Source organism: Mucor velutinosus (genome assembly GCF_035048745.1).
Source record: "Mucor velutinosus strain NIH1002 chromosome Unknown tig00001540, whole genome shotgun sequence".
NCBI classification, from domain to species: Eukaryota; Fungi; Mucoromycota; class Mucoromycetes; order Mucorales; family Mucoraceae; genus Mucor; species Mucor velutinosus.
In genome coordinates, this window is record NW_027041893.1 from 1,191,403 (window position 1) to 1,209,229 (window position 17,827).

The following is a 17,827-nucleotide window of genomic DNA, read 5'->3' on the forward strand; positions in this document are numbered from 1 at the left end:
TACAAAGCGTTGTGAACGCTTAGAATAGCGCCAAACGGCTCTGCTTGATACGCCTTACTTACTGATACTTTATCTCAAAATTTTTTAGGCCATCGCAAATCAATGAAAATCCTCCTTTTTTCATGAGTATTGGCAAGGAAAATTTTTTGAAAATCAAACGATCGCGCTTTTCGTCCCAAAAATGAAGACTTTTCCTATAATACATATAGAATTAAACTGATCGTAGAGATGCAATGCATCACTGAAAACTGTTTCTATGAGAGTTTTATATGCTAGATTTTGACATATTCACAGAAAATCTGTTTTTATATTTTTGCAAATTGCTCACTATTTTCGGTCAAAAACCTGAATGTAATTAGCATCATTTGATGCAGCTTCTTTAGTCCCCTAAGGATGTGTTAGAAAGTTGGGTGTGAAAATGACAATTTTCATAGTCAAATTTAGCAAAAACGCTTAAAAGATGTGAGATCAAGTCAAATATGAACATGAAAATACCCACTGCACAATTTCAAATTAAAGTGCAGCAGTTACGGCTGCCACGGCAGAAGACTGAGAACAAATCTACTGACCGTGACGTTGGATAGGGCTCCCCCATCATTCTTCCATATCCCCGTTTTTTTCCCCCTTTTTTGCAAAACGCGTTTACTACCAAACCATGGCTGTTTTGGAAACCTTTTGAGTGAAAATAACACTTTAGCTTTTGATAGCACAACCTTGTACTATTAGTAATACGTGATACTGCTTCTTTGAAGTAGAATATAGTAAATACCATTCGATAACGAGCACTGGAAGACGTGAAATTAACACTAAAAGTATTTATTTGTTAGGATTTGATAATTCTTTTGCCCGTTTGACGTGTGTCCTGCTGCCTTTACTTTTATGTTATCTCTAGTATCTCTTTCAATCTACCATCTTTGGTATCTGCTTATTTGGTATGCGTCGGGCAAGTATCTGGTCTCTGCACGGTCGGTGTATGGTCTTCTCTAATGCTGTTTGTTCTCTCGTTTCTCTATTATAATAGTTCTGTTGCGGCTGATTATTTGGTCTGTGTATGGTCTGTGTATGGTCTTCGTTGGCGTTGTTTATTCTTTCGCTTCTTTATTCTGGTAGTGCTATTGCGGCTGCTTGTTGGGTCTGTACCTTGTCTCTGTTTGGTCTGTATCTTGCCTCTGTCTGGTCTGTATCCGGTCTGTGTATGGTCTTCGTTGGCGTTGTTTATTCTCTCGTTTCTTTAATCTGGTAGTGCTATTGCGGCTGCTTATTGGGTCTGTATCTTGCCTCTGTCTGGTCTGTATCTGTTCTGTGTCTGATTTATATCTGGTATGTAACTGGTCTGTATCTGGTCTGTGTACGTTCTGTGTAAGGCCTTCTCTAATGTTGTTTTTTTGTTTCTCTATTATAGTGGTGCTGCTGATGCGGCTGCTGTTGCGGCTGGTAATCTGGTCCTTCATGGTCTACTGTTTTTTATGTATGCTTGTTCTCTGGTCTGTCTCTGGTAATTGCGCATTCTCTGGTATTCTGTTTGTGGTTGTGGTAAGTGGTAAGTAACTTTTTTTCTTCTGGTCTCAATAATATAAAACTTCTCTGGACGTTTTTGTTATTATTGCTTCCTTTCTCGTAATAATAATGCACTCTTGACGTGTATTTTGTTGCGTTTTTTGTTTCTTTCGTTGACTGTGATATGTTCATCTCAACAAATGCGTGCAATGTCGTTGTTTCGTATGTACGAACAACAACAAGCATGACTCACTGCTACTACATACTTGTATTGCGGTTGTAATACTTTGTTATATTGCCGTGGGTTGTTGTCTGTGTTGCCTCTGTGGCTTCACATGAGACAACATTAGTCATCATGTTGTATTATATTGCACACCACTCATATATACCGCTGTTGCTCCTGCGATTGTGCGTACTTGTGTTGCTTTACATCAGACTTTTATCATGCACGTTATTTATGTATATATTCTTGTTGTTGTAACCAGAATATAGTATGAACATTTTTACAATGCATTCAGTATAATATCTTAGATGTTATATTCATGATATGCTTTTTTTTTTAAACCACTTTGTGTGAGTGTTTCTTTTTTGCTTACTATACTCGTATAGTATTATATTCTTTTCTTCTTTTTCTTTCTTTCTCTTATTATATGTTTCTTTTGAAGCATACCTTTTTTTACGTTGTGTGGATGTGCCTATCCCTGAAGCTCAACAAGACTTTATCCGAGGCTAGGAGGTAGATAGGCCGCCTCCACTTGGTTATCGCTACTTACTTTAGTGATGATTGAGAGTCTCAACGCCAGAATCTAAAGCTAGGTGGTGTAAGTAAGGCATGCTCTAGCACCTGAGGGAAGTTTGATGATAGCAGCGGCTATAATGCTATTATAGCGGCGCTTAAAATTTTGCCTCACATCCAAACAGGGGGAAACCCTCGCAAATTTTTTTTAGGTCAGCGGAGTTTTCGAGCAATCTGATTGGTTCGGAGGTTGAAGCAACGAAGGGTTACAACTAGTTGGTTTCCTATTGATCTGTCATATAGTAAAATTTTGTGTTTGTAATAAAAGTGTATTCAAATATAAATACAATTTAAATTCTTCTTTATTCAAAAGTAAGACAAGGAGCAATCATTCGATCTGGCATTTATTAAACAGCTTCATGCAAGGGATGTTTGTCTTTTGAATTTAATTATGTGTCGAAAGCTATTATATAGGTACAGCAATACACTAGATACAATGTCTTCCCAATACCAGATACCTCGACAAACATACGCCGTTTATTATTGATTTTGAACATGTTTCAGCTTCATGGGTTGCTACCTTTTGCTTCATCTTATAAAACTATGAATGTATCAAAGTGTTTTGAATTTTGAGCTTTAGTCCATTATTCAAAATCAAGATTGAAAATATTGATGGTAGAACTCTAAAAGTAGCATGTTGCTGTAGCAAAATCTTTTGAATGAATAGATAGTGTAATTGGATTTTAGATTGAATGGATTATTGCAGATGATTGTTGAGAAACTGGCGATTCTTTAAATAGCCAATGCTAAATTATGATCTTCAGATGAGAACTTGTTTGTTGCAAGTGATTACGAGTGCAATATCGATGGATGTAATGTCGGGAAACGCCGTATTCAAAGCCGTTTGTTGGTACCTTGCTTCATTGTGGTTTGGCAATAACTTTAAGCTATGCTGCGCATTTTACAAAGAACGGGGAGCAGTTTTTTCACCCCTATGTTGATGCTAATAAATAAGACTTCCTCTTACTGGGAAAATGCGTCGCTACATTGATTGTTGTCAAATAATTAAGCGAGTAAAGTATAACGAAACCAATCTAAAATTCAATGTTTTGATACTATTACCAGCACAATTGCCAACTCAACCTGGCTTCTTTATTCATTGTATGTTTCTCCCCTTTGTTTGCTCTCCAAAACGAGACCTCGTTTGAACACTTACGATGCTTTTATGTAGATTGACCCCAAATTGGAGTTTACTGTGGCAAAAACACTTTTTTTTTTTTTTTTTTTTTTTTTTTTTGAGAGCACCATGGAAATGTCTTTGTGGTGCTCCAATCTAGTAAGCAAACTTAGGGTGTGAAATGGCTGATAGCAATGCACAAGAATTTCATATTCTCCATCGCAGCAACAGTCAGCAATGGTCGATCGGTTTCGGTCAATTTTGGCTGAGGTTAACCTATTGGCCTAGGTCTACGAGAAACTTTGAGTGTGGCCTCAAGCGACAGGTGGTTTCTGGCTCTGCGCGATGAATAATGCCACAGTTGATACAGATTGATCAGTAGTTCATAATTTACTTAAAAAGCCACCAATATACGAAAATCTTTCTGGTTACAGACTCGCTGCATGGTTTTAAGGGCATTATATGCTTTGATAGCAAATCAAACATCTGCTGAACTAAATAGTTGATGGAAAGTGTGATGAATGCTACAACATCAAGTATGCCTAACTTGGATATCCTGATTTGCAGCGATTTTTCTGGAAAGATCGCATTCAACTTCACCGTGACTCGGAAGGACATGCTATAAATACAATCATTCTTCTACAACTTTCTAAAAGTGCACTTCTTTATCAGTTAATTTGTCTCAAACCATTATGCCCAATCCTCGCGTGTAAGTCTCTCATATGCAATTGAGTAGGTCATGTTTACTGATCTATAATGAAGTTTCTTTGATGTTTCAATTGGCGGAAAGCCAGAGGGACGTATTGTCTTTGAACTGGTAAGTATTTGCATAAACTACCTATTAAATGTAAAACGACTTACACAATCTGTTGTCCTGCTAGTTCAAGGACGTCGTCCCTAAAACTGCTGAAAACTTCCGTGCTCTCTGTACTGGTAAGTGAACATCTGCTCTATGATAGTGTAGCAGCTACTCATTCGGTCTCTCGATGACAGGCGAGAAGGGTGTAGGCAAAAGTGGTAAGCCCTTGTGCTATAAGGGTAGCATTTTCCACCGCATCATCAAGGTAAGTGCACACCGTATGCTTTGATCCCGAGAAAATGATGAGTAACATATATGGTAGAATTTCATGATACAAGGTGGTGATTTCACTGCTGGCAACGGTACTGGTGGTGAATCTATTTATGGTGAAAAATTTGAAGGTAGCTAATTGCGAGATGACACGGCAGTAATGCATATACTGAAACCTACTGAGCAAATAGATGAAAACTTTGACTTGAAGCATGATAAGCCATTCTTGTTGTCCATGGCTAATGCCGGCCCCGCCACCAATGGCTCTCAATTCTTCATCACGACTGTCCCAACCCCTCATTTAGACGGAAAACATGTCGTCTTTGGTAAGGTTTTGAAGGGCAAGGCTGTTGTCCGTAACTTGGAATTCTTGGAAGTCAGCAATGACAAGCCATTGAAGGATGCTGTCATTACCAACTGTGGCGAATTGGCCGAAGGCGAAGATGACGGCATCGTGGTCAACGATGATGGTGATAACTATGAGGAATTCCCTGGTAAGTACATGTTCTATTGGATAGCATGCGGCAATACATCATACTCAACATTTGACTACTTTATAGACGATCACGAAGGTCCCAAAGAGCTTGCTGATATTGTTGAAATTGCTGGCAAGCTTAAGGATATTGGTAACGGTTATTTCAAGAAGGGTGATTATGAGAATGCTGCCAGAAAATACCTCAAGGCTATTCGCTATTTGAACTTTAAGCCTGCTTTTGATGAAGAGGATCCTGAGGATCTTCGTGTCAAGTATGCTGGTGTCAAGATCCCTTGTTTCCTCAACAGAGCTATGTGTGATCTCAAGTTGGGTGATTTCAGCGACTGTTTGAAGGTTACTACTATGGTTTTGGAATATGACGCCAAGTACTTGAAGAAGACTGATATCACCAAGGCCCATTTCCGTCGCGGCATGGCCAAGGCTGGCAGCAAGGATTTGGAAGGCGCTATTGAAGATTTTGAGAAGGCCAACGAATTGGACCCTGAAGATGGCGGCATCAAGAAAGAACTCGCCAACACCAAGGCTAAATTGGTTGCTAAAAAGCAAAAAGAGAAGAGCGCCTACGCTAAATTATTTTCTTAGACATTTAACATGCATTTGACACAATAAGCTAAATATATATACAGTATATCATTTATTTCACTTAAAGCTTAGTTTTCAAATATTCTTGCCATTGATTGAGTTCCCAACCAGATGAAACACTATCATCCTTGATGCCATCAACCAAAACAGTGGGACTGACATGGATGCCATTCTGACGGCCAATCTTGATACATAACTTCAAGTCGTTAGAAACTTGGTTACCGTGGTTTTTAGGCTCACCCGTTCCATTTGAAATAAGCTCCAAGACCTTGGCAGATGGAACACCAACTTGTTCAGCCAATTTGGCCAAACTCTCGGCTGTTTCTCTACGTGTCTTGTTCTCGAGGGCTTCGTCAAAGTATCTATCCAAACACTTTTATTTCACTGTTCTCATCATTGCGATTGCAAGCTGGCACTTACTCTTTTTGATTAGCAAACAAAGCGTCAGAGAATTCAAAGAACTTTTTGTTATCAATTTTTTCTACAGCAATGGCAGCCTCATGAACAATGGTTGAGGAGGCGTGCCAAGGTTGAACTTGCTGGCGAAAGATGAACTGGAATTTATCAGGATAAGTGGACTCGACGAAAGGCCAAACTTCCTATGAAATGTTCAGTAAAACTGCTGTTTTATGTTGTCAGTGGATAGCTGTACCTCGCGAAGTTTCTTGTAAATTTTAGCAGAGAAAGGACACTATGGGCATATATGATTAAGCATCTCTTTTGCATGATTGGCTTTTATCAATGAACTTACAACATAGTCCAGATAAAACTCGAGAGTATGGGGAGCAAGGACAGAGCCTAAACGATGACCGGCAAATTGAGGAGCTAAAGCCATTTGAAAGTTGTATCAAAGAAATGATGGAAGAAAAGCAAATATTTAGTCATTGCTCGAGTTTTTGTACTAATCCAGTTGCACACGCAAGATTTTTGCGGACCTGTAGTACATCCAATGTAGAGGTAGGATGCGACATTTAGCTATATTAGTCAGTTTACAGGCGTGATGTGCCCTAATTTTAAACAAGATGACGTTTTGGTGCATATTTGAGCATCATCTAAGCTAGCTTGATATCCATCAGACACTAGCTTTTGATCAAAACGTATTTGAGCTTCTTTGGAGATGCCTTTACTAGAATCGGGTCCTCAATAAGCGACATTTGGTCGGTTAGAACACGTCATCCCAGCTTAAAAAGCAAACGTTGGCAGTGGCAGTTACGCGTCAAGCAGAAGACACAACATTTGTAACGTAAACTTTTGGTTTATTTTCTCTTTTTCCCATTTCTTTACATCTACTCAAAGAGAATATATATATACTTCATCATGGTAAATAACAAGAGCTCTCCTCAGATATACATCTGGATACACACATGGCTATCTAAACTCTTGACTAACATTGAATTTGATCAAATTACACAGTCGATTATGCAATACAATGGTGGCTCTGTTGTAGCCATGGTAGGAAAGGACTGTGTCGCTATTGCAGCTGATAAGCGTCTCGGTGCCCAATTCATGACTGTATCAACCGAATTCCAAAAGATGTTCAAAGCTTCCGAAAAGACATTTATTGGATTACCTGGTTTAGCTACTGATGTGCTGACATTGTGAGTAGACATCAGCAACTTTTGATGGATGTGTATTAATATGAGTATTGTATAATAGAGCAGATCGTTTCAGATTCAAGACAAATATGTACAAAATGCGTGAAGAGAGAGAAATGGAGCCCAAAACACTTGCACACATGGTCTCCTCTACTTTATATGAGAAAAGGTACATGTCATGATTGACAACTGCTAGCAAAACAACTTCCCACTCATTTTGATGCCAACAAAAACTAGATTTGGACCTTACTTTGTTGAACCAATTGTTGCAGGTTTAGGCAAGGACAACAAGCCTTTCATTTGCGCTATGGATTTAATCGGATGTATCAATTTTGCCAAAGATTTCGTTGTAAGTGGTACTGCAGGATCCAATTTGTACGGTATGTGTGAATCGCTTTGGGAGCCTGATCTTGAGCCCGAGGATCTCTTTGAGACCATCTCCCAAGCATTATTGAATGCACAAGACAGAGATGCTTTGTCAGGTTGGGGCGCTGTGGTTCATGTCATGTAAGTTTGAATTTGAGGCAACTGGAGCGAGACAACATTAACCTCTTTATTGTAGTACACCAACCGAAATCATTACTCGTACACTCAAATCCCGCCAGGTAAGCACACAGCTATTTGAGGCAGAGAGATTCAGTGAAAGCTCAATACTAACATGGATGCCTTAGGATTAAATCAACCCAATCCATATTATTGTAATAATCAAAACAAATAAATAAACATGTCAAAAAACACAGCTTTTATTCGTTTTTTTTTCTACATTTTCTTCCATTCACCACCTGCATCAGAAGCAGCGACTAATCTATTAAAGCAATCATCTCTTCGAATGACGTTTTCAAATGTCAGGACATGTCCATCTGTCGTTGAAATATCAATGCCATTGGCATGCCAAACGAGCATATCATATTGCTTGGTTTTCTTGACGCCGACAATATCATCAAATGCACATTCAACCAAGACCTTGCCACCTGTCATGCGAGATGTCTGGAATACGAATCCATTGCCACGAAGATTGATGCGTCCGGGAATCGTACCTTTGTACATACAACCAAAAGCTATATTGGAGAGTGAGCTAAAATGAACGATGTTATAAAGGAGGGATGCTTGCCATTGGGATCATCTTCCTCTTCAGGGGGGATCGAATCTTCTGCTCTCTTTGCATTCTTGTCCCGTTTCCCATCAACTGTCTTCTTTATCTTATTGACAGCAGCAGCAGCAGCCAGCATGGCCAATGAGGTCGCTGTGGAAGCCGCTTGCTCGTGGAATGCAGTTTTACCGGGTGATTTGTTCGTGGGTTTGACATCCAGTGCCTTCATGGTGAGATGATTTGTCATGAGGTCGGACATGGAGGCAGATAACTTCTTGGGCATGGCACTAGGAGGATGTCGATGACTCGAACCGCTGCTGTCATAATCTAAATTTCGTCTTCTCGGATCAGTGGATGTAAAGGTGGATGTTGAGGATGAGCTGGATATACTGTCGCTGCTGGTCTTTTTGATGGGACGGGAGAGTCTTACCACCTCCATGGCGTATTCAGCATCATTCGGCACATCCCATAAAAGCAAGTTTAATATATTAAAGAGTCGGCGATGTCTAGGATAATGAGAACGGAGTGCCTGCAATACGAAAAATTCGAAACCAAGATAGATGAATATCATCTTTCCGACATATCGAAGCGGAATGAATGTCAAGCATACAGATGATGTGCATATAGCAAACAGTAAAATTCTGGTTTTGAGAGGTCTCTTCCATGTGAGCAAACTACATGCAGAAAGTGGATTAGACCAAGGATCAAAGAATCAGCTAGATGGACTTACTTTTTAATGCGCTCCAGATAGTCTACGGTATCCGATAGCTAACATTTTGTCAGTCAGAGTGTATGCATCCGATAGAGTAAAACTCACTATGATCTGAATCGTAGGTCCGCATTTCGTGTACAAATCAGTCTTCCATTCGTTCACTGAAATGTCGATATCGTCAAACAGATTGAATCCATAGGGAGATCGAGTGCCCATCGTTGTTCTCATCTTCATCCAAAAGTTGCGATTCCAAGACTTTACAGTAGCATCTGTCTCTGGCTGCTCCTCCAATGCTTCCACACCGTACTGAGCAAACATATCCAAACGAACCACCAGTATGCCAATCGCCATCCAGATGCACACAAATGCCATGATCAAATCGTAATACCACAGGATAAGATACAACTAGGCAACATGGCATGAGATATAGACAGGGCAATGGGTGATCGACGTTAGCCTTGTGTAACTTACACTAGCGAGACCTCCTGTCAAAGCTTTGTTTTCCCACCTGTAAATAGGTCTTAGCTTTCTCACTGGCGTAATGAATGGCACAACCATTGGATAGAGTCTATCGAGATCATGCTTTACCGTCTTTAAAGAAAAGGGCTCTAGCGGACGATCTAAATCATCATAGGCAGCCGCACTTACAAAGTACTTTATCCACTATGCAACACATACACACGTTGAGTACCATCCATTCTTGCGTGCAGTAATTACAACTTACAGCCTGGAGAAATTCAATCCAGTTGGTAGAAATGATCTTGTCGTCTTTTTTAACTCTGTAATCTGACAAGGAGGGAGCTACAATGCTCTTTGCTTTGCGGCGACGTACTTCCTTTACATGTTTGTCCAAATGCGCATAGTATTCCTCAATGTCTGGATTGATGCTGGTGCTGGTAGTGGACTTTGTAGGCGTTGGTTTACTAGTACTAGGCAGTAATTGATCAACGGATTTATTTCTGGCTGGTAAAGCTGGCGCTGGCACAGGAGGAGAGCTGGCAGCTTTGGGAGCAGAGGGTCGAGGAGGTGGTGTTGGGGGGATATTGCTGCTTCCACTATGACTACTGTTGATAGTGCTGCTCGACATTGATATCACAAATGTAAAATGTGAATGCTGAAAAAAAAAATAGAGAGAAAGAGAAGAAAAAGAGATTCAATGTGGAGGGACTATTTATAAGCAGGAAATATGATGTGAGGCTAGAAACCCACTTTGAAGCTAAGGATGAAACATCTTCAGGTGTAACTAGCCGACAGTGTCACACACATCCATCTTGTGTTCTCTCCCTCTCTCATTGCCTATCATTTTAGCCACCTTCATGGTCATTTGCCACAATGTTTGTATCCACAAGCGCCCTCTTCTCTTAATGCACCATACAATCATTCTTCTCAATAGAAATCCAGCTTCCACAGTTCCCTCTAAAAAAAACTGTTTAATGAATAATTACGGCGCACACGGTGGTACGCTCCATATATAATATTGCCTCTAATTCTTGATAAAATTGCTTCCATTGTCTTCTTCAGCATTGAATTTGACAGATCGTCGTATTTTGGGCTGCTTTTTTTTCTCATTGGAATCAGCAGCTGTGGTTTCTTTCTGATTTGGCTCTTGAATCAAGATACTTGGGCCTGGAGGAACAGGTGTACTTTTGTTGTCGTTGTTTGCTGCGACACGCATTTTGTCTTTTGGCTGCTCGTCGTCGTCAGGATCGTCTTTTTGGGATTGATGCTTTTGCATCATATCTTTCAATGCTTCAAATGAGCCGCTCTTTCTTTGTCCTCCCTCTAGAATCATGTCTGTTGAGTGTGAGTGTCTGCGATTGTGCCATGATGGGAATAAGCTCTGTTGTAGGTCGAGCTGTTCACTAGCAGGCACTGAAGCAGAATACGGATGTTGGGACATTTGTTAAAGAAAGAAAGAGTTTTTATTATTATTCAACAATAAGAGATACTAGAGCTATTTTTACTATACTCGGATTTTTTTTTCCTAGTTTGAAACCGTGCACCGGTTTCACTTTATTCATCCTCCTCCTCCTCCTCCTCATCATCAAATGGACCTTCAACAAACTCTTGCTCAATGGCCGCCTTTCGCTTGCGGTATTTGGGCAGAATACCTCGAGGACATTGTCTCTCTAGCTCATCGTTCAGTATCTTTTCCATCTCGTTGGCATCTTCATACACAGCTGATTCTTCTTCATTAAAGATGCGAGCATTCTCAAACATGACCTCAAAGTCGCTTTTGAATTCGTTGATGCTTTCATAGTAGAAGGAGTGGATTCGGCTCTTGATCATGTTCATTGAAATGGGATTTTTGATCAGTGTGTAGTAGTCTGGATATTCTCTCATGTCCACAAGATCCATAAACAACTCGCATCGCTTTCTGTAGTACCCATCATCCTCAAAGGCAATCGACTTTTCGACTCGCTTATAGCATGCTTCAAATACCTCTGTCAGCTGCTTTCGCACTAATCTTGACACAGCATCTACTTCAGGCGTTTTCTCGGGCTCCATTTTGATGCGTTTTCGGCTTAATTTAGTTGCAGTTGGCAGTGATCTCTTCTTTTCAATGCGTGACATATCCTCCCCTCTTTCAATGGCGCGCATAAACTGCTCGTCTGTAAGTCCATCGTCATATTTGATGTTCTGCTTGGCTCTTCTGCTTCTGTCGGAACCAAAGTCCACAGAGCTTGGATCCACAATCACAGGGTCAACTGTATCAAACACATCTGGCAACTCACTCTCCTGGATCAAGCGTACTCGCTGTTGGCTTGATTGCTCTTGAGCTCTTCTCTCGCTGTCCATCATTTCAAACACGCTCAGCTCTTGATCAGAACGCTTCAACATGTCATTTAACTCTTGGTTGCTTGCGTCTTCATCGTATGCTTCCTCTTGCTTCTCTTCTTCAATCTTGTCTTCCAGCAGCATTCTTAGTAGAGTTTCTCGATCTGCCTCTGTGCTGCGATTGTCAAATTTACCGGCTTGAATGACCTTGCCGTCAATGTCGAGCTTGTGTTGTGCTGTGGCTAGGATTCTCTCCTCGATTGAATTGGATGTCGCCAGTCGGAAAATGCGTACTTCTTTGGTCTGCCCTACACGATGAGCACGATCTTGAGCCTGCAAGTCTTGATGTGGATTCCAGTCCGAGTCAAAAATAATGACCGTATCAGCCGACTGCAAGTTTAAGCCAAGGCCACCAGCACGGGTGCTCAGCAAGAAGATAAAGTAGGACGAGTTGGGCTGATTAAAGCGGTATAACATCTTGGAACGGTCCTCTGAGCGCGTGCTGCCATCCAAACGCAGATAATGATAGTTTCTCCAGTTTAAGTAGTCCTCCATGATGCTCATGATGCCTGTCATTTGGAAGAAGATCAACACACGGTGGCCAGTTCTTTGTAGCTTGGGCAGCATGCGATCCAATAACTCGAATTTGCCACTGCAACGGTAGAGCAAATCGTTGGCTTTGCCTTTGGAATTGAGCGCATTTTCAACGCCTTCAAACACAAATGGGTGGTTGCATACCTTGCGAAGCTGCATGATGGTGTTGTTCAGCCCTCTGGCAGCAATGGGGCTACGAAAGATGGTGCACATGTTAGATTTGACGCGCTTCTCTGCTGCAAAACTACTTACGAGTTACTGTTGCTGTTCACATTCATAACACCGGTATTTTTGAGCTGCTGATATAGTTTCATCTGCAGGCTGGACAATCTGCATTTAATCACCCTCTCCACCTTGTCTGGTAGCTCTGACTCCACATCTGACTTGAGACGTCTCAGCAAGAAGGGTCTCAGTACCTTGTGTAGTCGTTTGATGATCAGCAACTGCTCTTCTTCATTCAAATCCACCTTATCTTGTACACCTTGGTTGGAAAATGGCGTGTTGAGCCATTCTTCAAATGTCTTGACACTCTTGAATATCTTTGGCAGGATAAAGTTTAGCAGGGCCCACAGCTCAGGCAGATTGTTTTGCAACGGTGTGCCAGTGAGAATGAGGCGATATCGAGCGCGAAATTTCTGGCGCAATGTCACTGTCAGCCTGGCGTTGGTATTCTTCATACGGTGACCCTCGTCTATGATCAGATACAGCCATTTCGTCCTGCAGAGTGCTTGTGTGTCTCGGATAATGTATTCAAACGTAGTCAGTAGCACTTGGAATTGGCCAGACCGCACAATGCTAGCCAATTCTTTTCTTGTATGAGGTGGCCCTGTGTAGACTACCTTGGAGACAGAAGGCGCCCACTTGTCAAATTCCATTTTCCAGTTTGTCAGTGTGCTATCAAGCATGTAAGTGAGTCTATATTCCATCAAAAAAGCATAGCAGCTACTTACGATAAAGGCACAATGACCAAGAAAGGCCCCCGTTGTTGCTTTTTTTCAATCAAATATGTAATCAAACTGATGGCCTGAATGGTCTTTCCCAGACCCATCTCATCCGCCAAAATGCCATTCAAATTGTTGTTGTAGAGCGAAACCATCCATTGCAGGCCCTTGACTTGATACTGCTTGAGTTGGCCGTTCGTCATGATTGTAGGCTGGCTGACATCTTCGTGTATTTTGTGAGTAATGCGGAAATAGTCAGCAGAAGACACGTCGTGTTGCAAGTGCTCTTGACTAGATACTGCGTACCTGCCTATGCTTTGCTGCTGTTCTACTACGGACTTTGTCAATGATTGCAAGAACACATCTGTTTGTTTCAGCAAATGAGTCAAGCGCGTGTCTTTGGTGTGGTCAAGTAGCTTGATGTAGGCCTCTTCATCTTCGTTTTTGAGTGCTTGCATACGCTCCATGGCAATGCGTTCCATCTTTTTTTGTTCCGCCTTTTCAGCGTTCTGGTGACAGCGCACTACAGCGAGACCCAGTTTGGCTAGTTTGGCTCTTTTCAGTTTGCCCTGATGGCTTAACGCAGAGCCGTGTTGACAAATGATGTGTAGATGATTGTGTTTGGTGGCTTGAATAAAGCCTTCTCGGTTTCTTCGCTGCTGCTGCTCTACTGATTCAACTTGATGCGAATCAAGGCGCGAAACCTTCTTGGTACGTCTGAACGCGGTGCGATCTGTAGAGGTGGCAAGCACTGTTGATTTGTCTACGCCCTGAGCCAATTCGCTGCGAAGGTGGCTCTGTTTCTGATAGAGCTTCAGAGCCTTGGATCGAATGTGGTCTTGCAAGTTTGTGGCGGGTTGTTGGTACTGATGCTTCATACGGGCCAGCATTCTCTTTTCTCTGTTAGATCGGATGGCTTGAGAATCAATGCCTACAGGCAACAGACTGGGAATCAAGGTCATTTGATGTCTTGGTGCATGGGCGTAGGATGTGATGGGGCTTTCCAAAAGAGCAGCTGGCAGTATATACGCACCAAATGAATGTGCTACTAGTAGTGATGATGAAGTGCTTTGAGATGGTAGAAATGCAAAAGGTGGCGATGTAGAATCTGATGCCTTTTCATGCTCTTCTTGATGCTGAGGTGTAGGTGGTGTGGGAGGCACCGAATGCGGGTGGCCTTGATGTGGCTGTGGTTGGATGGCTTTTGATGTAGTGATGGGTGTGATTGGGGGCGATGATTGAGCGAGTAAGCTGTTGGAAGGAGCCAATACAGCTTGCTGAAGTTGAGGTGGTAATGGTGCGTTTTTCAAGAGAAATTTGTATGCAGCGATTTGATTCTCTAGAGCGCTCAACTGATGAGGCAAGAGCATACACTGGCCTACACAGCCATTGTCGATAAATTTTGCCGTAGATAATCGATAAATGTCTACCTTACCTGGGTTTGTGCTGTGCTTTCCAAACGTGTGTAGCTGTGGCTGATACTTGGCAGCTGGCGTACTAGCAGCAGTATTGGCATATCGAGAGCCTGTACCACTTTGCATGAGTACCAGTTGATGCTGTATTTGAGCCAATTCGAGGTTGTTTAGTTCTGTTGCGCCTTGTGATTGCAAGAAGATAGCTCTCTAAAGAAGGATTAAAAGTGAGTACTGTGAAAATCAAAGCTGCTCTTTGCAAGTACTTGCCTGAACCAAGCTAGACGTCTTCTTACTGTCAACATTTGCAGGAACAAAAGGAGTATCATACCGATACATGTTGTAATGCGGTATCGAACTCATGTGCGTTGTATTTTGGTACAAATATGGCTTCAGTAGTAGTGGTCAATATAAGAAAGAAACAACAAATGAAAAAGACACAAGATGAGGAGAGGAAAAGGTTTTTTTTCTGTTCATGTACACAATCATGTAACATGAAAGAAACAACTGCTATGGTAACACAGGGCAAAAGATGACGTTCCCTGATGTTTGCAAGGTAAAAAGCATTAATAAAACTGAGGAATTGGCACAAATCAATAGGGAATCATAAACTAATCAAGCTGGCAGGGTGTTGTGTGCTGCAATAGCAGTGTATTCAGCAGATTGTACACTGTATACTCGACGAGATGGCATTTAGAAGCCACCGCATGTAGATCCTTGATCTGATATAAATACATGCCATGTTGAAAGCACTCACCTGCATAAAAAGAGTACACGCCGTGGACAATGAGTATTCTACTAAGGGCATCAAGCATTCAATGGCAGTCTTTTATCGTTACATGATGCAATGTCCAGCGCCATTCGCATGCATTAATTCGCATAAGAACGGGTGTTCTATGATTGGAATTAAAAGGGACGGGAGAGGGTCATACATGCCAGCATTTCGAAAATCAAAGTGGATCAAATGACTGGATTAGGATCCGAGATGTGAAATATGAATCTCGCTAATATATAACTCGATCAGATCAGAAAAGGTTGCCGTAATTCAATGCAGCACCGAGACTGAAGCGCTCTTCTTGGGGCTCCGTTCTAATCATCCGTTTGATTATTACTTGGAGAGTGGGGCAGAAGAGAGAGGAACGGCGTGACTCTACAGACACTTGAACACAAACTCATTCATACAATACACAGTTCATTTAAACAGTTTGTTGGGAGAAAAAGGAAAAAAGCTTCTTTTTTTTCAACTCATTTACTTCTTATCTATCTTTTCGTCTGGTAAATAGGCATCTTGATGTCAACACGCGTTTAGTGCTACCATGTATTAACATATCAAAAGAAAGGATTTCTTATACCAAACAAGCAACAAAGCATTTCTTGCGAAAAAAAAAACAAAAGAAAACAGTATTTTAACCATCTTTTGTATACTATGTCTGCCTCAAATTCAGTAGCTGATGTTGATGCTTGGATCACTCAACTGCAAGACTGTAAGCAACTCTCTGAAAGTGACATTAAGAAGCTCTGTGATAAAGTAAGCGCGTTGATATCAGACTTACCTGAGAAAACGGAGAGAGCTGATGTTTACAACTGATTTGTTATCCTCTTCAAGGCGCGTGAAATCCTTTTGGAAGAGTCCAACGTACAACCAGTGCGCTGTCCAGTGACAGTCTGTGGTAAATGGCCTACTTTGCTATAGAATGTACCAACTGTAGCTAACAGCGGATATAGGTGATATTCACGGCCAATTTCATGATTTGCAAGAGCTCTTTAGAATCGGCGGTAATTCACCTGATACCAACTACTTATTTATGGGCGATTATGTTGATCGAGGCTATTACTCTGTCGAAACTGTCACTCTTCTAGTGTCTCTCAAAGTAAGATACAAGGATCGTGTTACTATCCTTCGTGGCAACCACGAATCTCGTCAAATCACCCAAGTGTATGGCTTTTACGATGAATGTTTGAGAAAATACGGCAACGCCAATGTGTGGAAGATGTTTACAGACCTGTTTGACTTCTTGCCCTTGACAGCCTTGATTGAGGATCAGATCTTTTGTCTACACGGTGGTTTATCGCCTTCGATTGATTCATTGGATCAGATTCGTTCGTTGGATAGAATTCAAGAGGTGCCTCATGAAGGTCCCATGTGTGATCTCTTATGGTCTGATCCAGATGATCGATGTGGTTGGGGTATTTCTCCTCGTGGTGCTGGCTATACATTTGGTCAGGATATTTCAGAAACCTTCAATCATAATAATGGACTTACTTTGGTAGCAAGAGCTCATCAATTGGTGATGGAGGTGGGTGTTTAATGTAGTATGCCTGCCTGGACCATGCTTTTCTTAATCAACCATGCATCATGAATAGGGATACAACTGGACTCAGGATCGTAATGTGGTAACCATCTTTAGTGCACCCAACTACTGTTATCGTTGTGGTAATCAAGCTGCTATCATGGAAATCGATGAACACATGAAATACACATTGTAAGTCCAATACGCTGTCTGAAAGTTAACATACAACTGACATTTGCGATAGCCTTCAATTTGATCCTGCACCAAGAAAGGGTGAGCCTCATGTTACTCGACGTACGCCTGATTACTTTTTGTAAAATGAATAATAAATTTGGATAAAACAAGTTGATACAACACTGTGAACATATGCATGAGACTTTTGCTTATTAATAAGAGTGATTCGTTTAAGGGTAGCTTGATAAACATCTATCTTACTGGGTACCATTGGAAGCGCCTTGAAAAAGTACCCCAAGAATGTATTAGGAAGCATCGGATGATAACCATGTTTTATATAGTCGAATCCACCAAAATAGTTCAATCGAGTCGAAAATCATCAAAATTTGGCCAATCCAGAACAAACTATGATTCTAGATTTGAATTAATTTTGGCTGGTGGGGCTGGCTGGCAAACTCAATGCTCTTTTCATCATGAAGGCAATACAGTAATAATAGATGCTTTTTTTTGAAGCGTATTATGGAAAGCAGGTGGCAAATTACATAGCACTATATCTAGCCATGCTATTTTCTTGCAATCTATATTTAATAACACCAGCCTATCAAAACACTTGTTAGATGAACTTCTTTCCTTTTTGAGGCTTTGTCTAGTAGGGACCATAAATTTATTACGTTGTTATTATT

At 41.2% G+C, this 17,827-nt stretch overlaps 7 protein-coding genes across 7 annotated transcripts; 3 read left to right on the plus strand and 4 right to left on the minus strand.

Moving 5' to 3' along the window:
- Nucleotides 1-4,102: 4,102 nt before the first annotated feature.
- ATC70_004489 (uncharacterized protein) lies at nucleotides 4,103-5,557 on the plus strand (the record flags this gene model as incomplete). Its single annotated transcript, XM_064823791.1, has 7 exons — nucleotides 4,103-4,119; nucleotides 4,173-4,227; nucleotides 4,292-4,343; nucleotides 4,404-4,474; nucleotides 4,532-4,610; nucleotides 4,671-4,973; nucleotides 5,040-5,557. 7 exons carry the CDS (start codon nucleotides 4,103-4,105, stop codon nucleotides 5,555-5,557), a joined length of 1,095 nt encoding a protein of 364 aa, XP_064688616.1.
- A 61-nt stretch (nucleotides 5,558-5,618) lies between these two features.
- Nucleotides 5,619-6,392, minus strand: ATC70_004490 (uncharacterized protein; the record flags this gene model as incomplete). The annotated part of the gene is made up of 4 exons (XM_064823792.1): nucleotides 5,619-5,919; nucleotides 5,978-6,156; nucleotides 6,210-6,248; nucleotides 6,309-6,392. The coding sequence occupies 4 exons, from the start codon at nucleotides 6,390-6,392 to the stop codon at nucleotides 5,619-5,621; spliced, it is 603 nt and encodes a 200-aa protein (XP_064688617.1).
- A 482-nt stretch (nucleotides 6,393-6,874) lies between these two features.
- Nucleotides 6,875-7,829, plus strand: TTR1_2 (Glutaredoxin; the record flags this gene model as incomplete). The annotated part of the gene is made up of 6 exons (XM_064823793.1): nucleotides 6,875-6,877; nucleotides 6,971-7,155; nucleotides 7,214-7,321; nucleotides 7,390-7,659; nucleotides 7,715-7,757; nucleotides 7,824-7,829. The coding sequence occupies 6 exons, from the start codon at nucleotides 6,875-6,877 to the stop codon at nucleotides 7,827-7,829; spliced, it is 615 nt and encodes a 204-aa protein (XP_064688618.1).
- An 82-nt stretch (nucleotides 7,830-7,911) lies between these two features.
- ATC70_004492 (uncharacterized protein) lies at nucleotides 7,912-10,041 on the minus strand (the record flags this gene model as incomplete). Its single annotated transcript, XM_064823794.1, has 6 exons — nucleotides 7,912-8,210; nucleotides 8,264-8,916; nucleotides 8,973-9,010; nucleotides 9,060-9,359; nucleotides 9,426-9,617; nucleotides 9,679-10,041. 6 exons carry the CDS (start codon nucleotides 10,039-10,041, stop codon nucleotides 7,912-7,914), a joined length of 1,845 nt encoding a protein of 614 aa, XP_064688619.1.
- Nucleotides 10,042-10,437: 396 nt separating this feature from the next.
- On the minus strand, nucleotides 10,438-10,854 carry SSN8 (RNA polymerase II holoenzyme cyclin-like subunit; the record flags this gene model as incomplete). The annotated part of the gene is made up of 1 exon (XM_064823795.1): nucleotides 10,438-10,854. The coding sequence occupies one exon, from the start codon at nucleotides 10,852-10,854 to the stop codon at nucleotides 10,438-10,440; it is 417 nt and encodes a 138-aa protein (XP_064688620.1).
- A 113-nt stretch (nucleotides 10,855-10,967) lies between these two features.
- ATC70_004494 (uncharacterized protein) lies at nucleotides 10,968-14,984 on the minus strand (the record flags this gene model as incomplete). The annotated part of the gene is made up of 5 exons (XM_064823796.1): nucleotides 10,968-12,519; nucleotides 12,579-13,220; nucleotides 13,277-14,645; nucleotides 14,703-14,889; nucleotides 14,976-14,984. The coding sequence occupies 5 exons, from the start codon at nucleotides 14,982-14,984 to the stop codon at nucleotides 10,968-10,970; spliced, it is 3,759 nt and encodes a 1,252-aa protein (XP_064688621.1).
- A 1,121-nt stretch (nucleotides 14,985-16,105) lies between these two features.
- ATC70_004495 (Fungal_trans domain-containing protein) lies at nucleotides 16,106-17,287 on the plus strand (the record flags this gene model as incomplete). Its single annotated transcript, XM_064823797.1, has 5 exons — nucleotides 16,106-16,207; nucleotides 16,286-16,349; nucleotides 16,405-16,976; nucleotides 17,044-17,162; nucleotides 17,215-17,287. The coding sequence occupies 5 exons, from the start codon at nucleotides 16,106-16,108 to the stop codon at nucleotides 17,285-17,287; spliced, it is 930 nt and encodes a 309-aa protein (XP_064688622.1).
- Nucleotides 17,288-17,827: the final 540 nt, after the last annotated feature.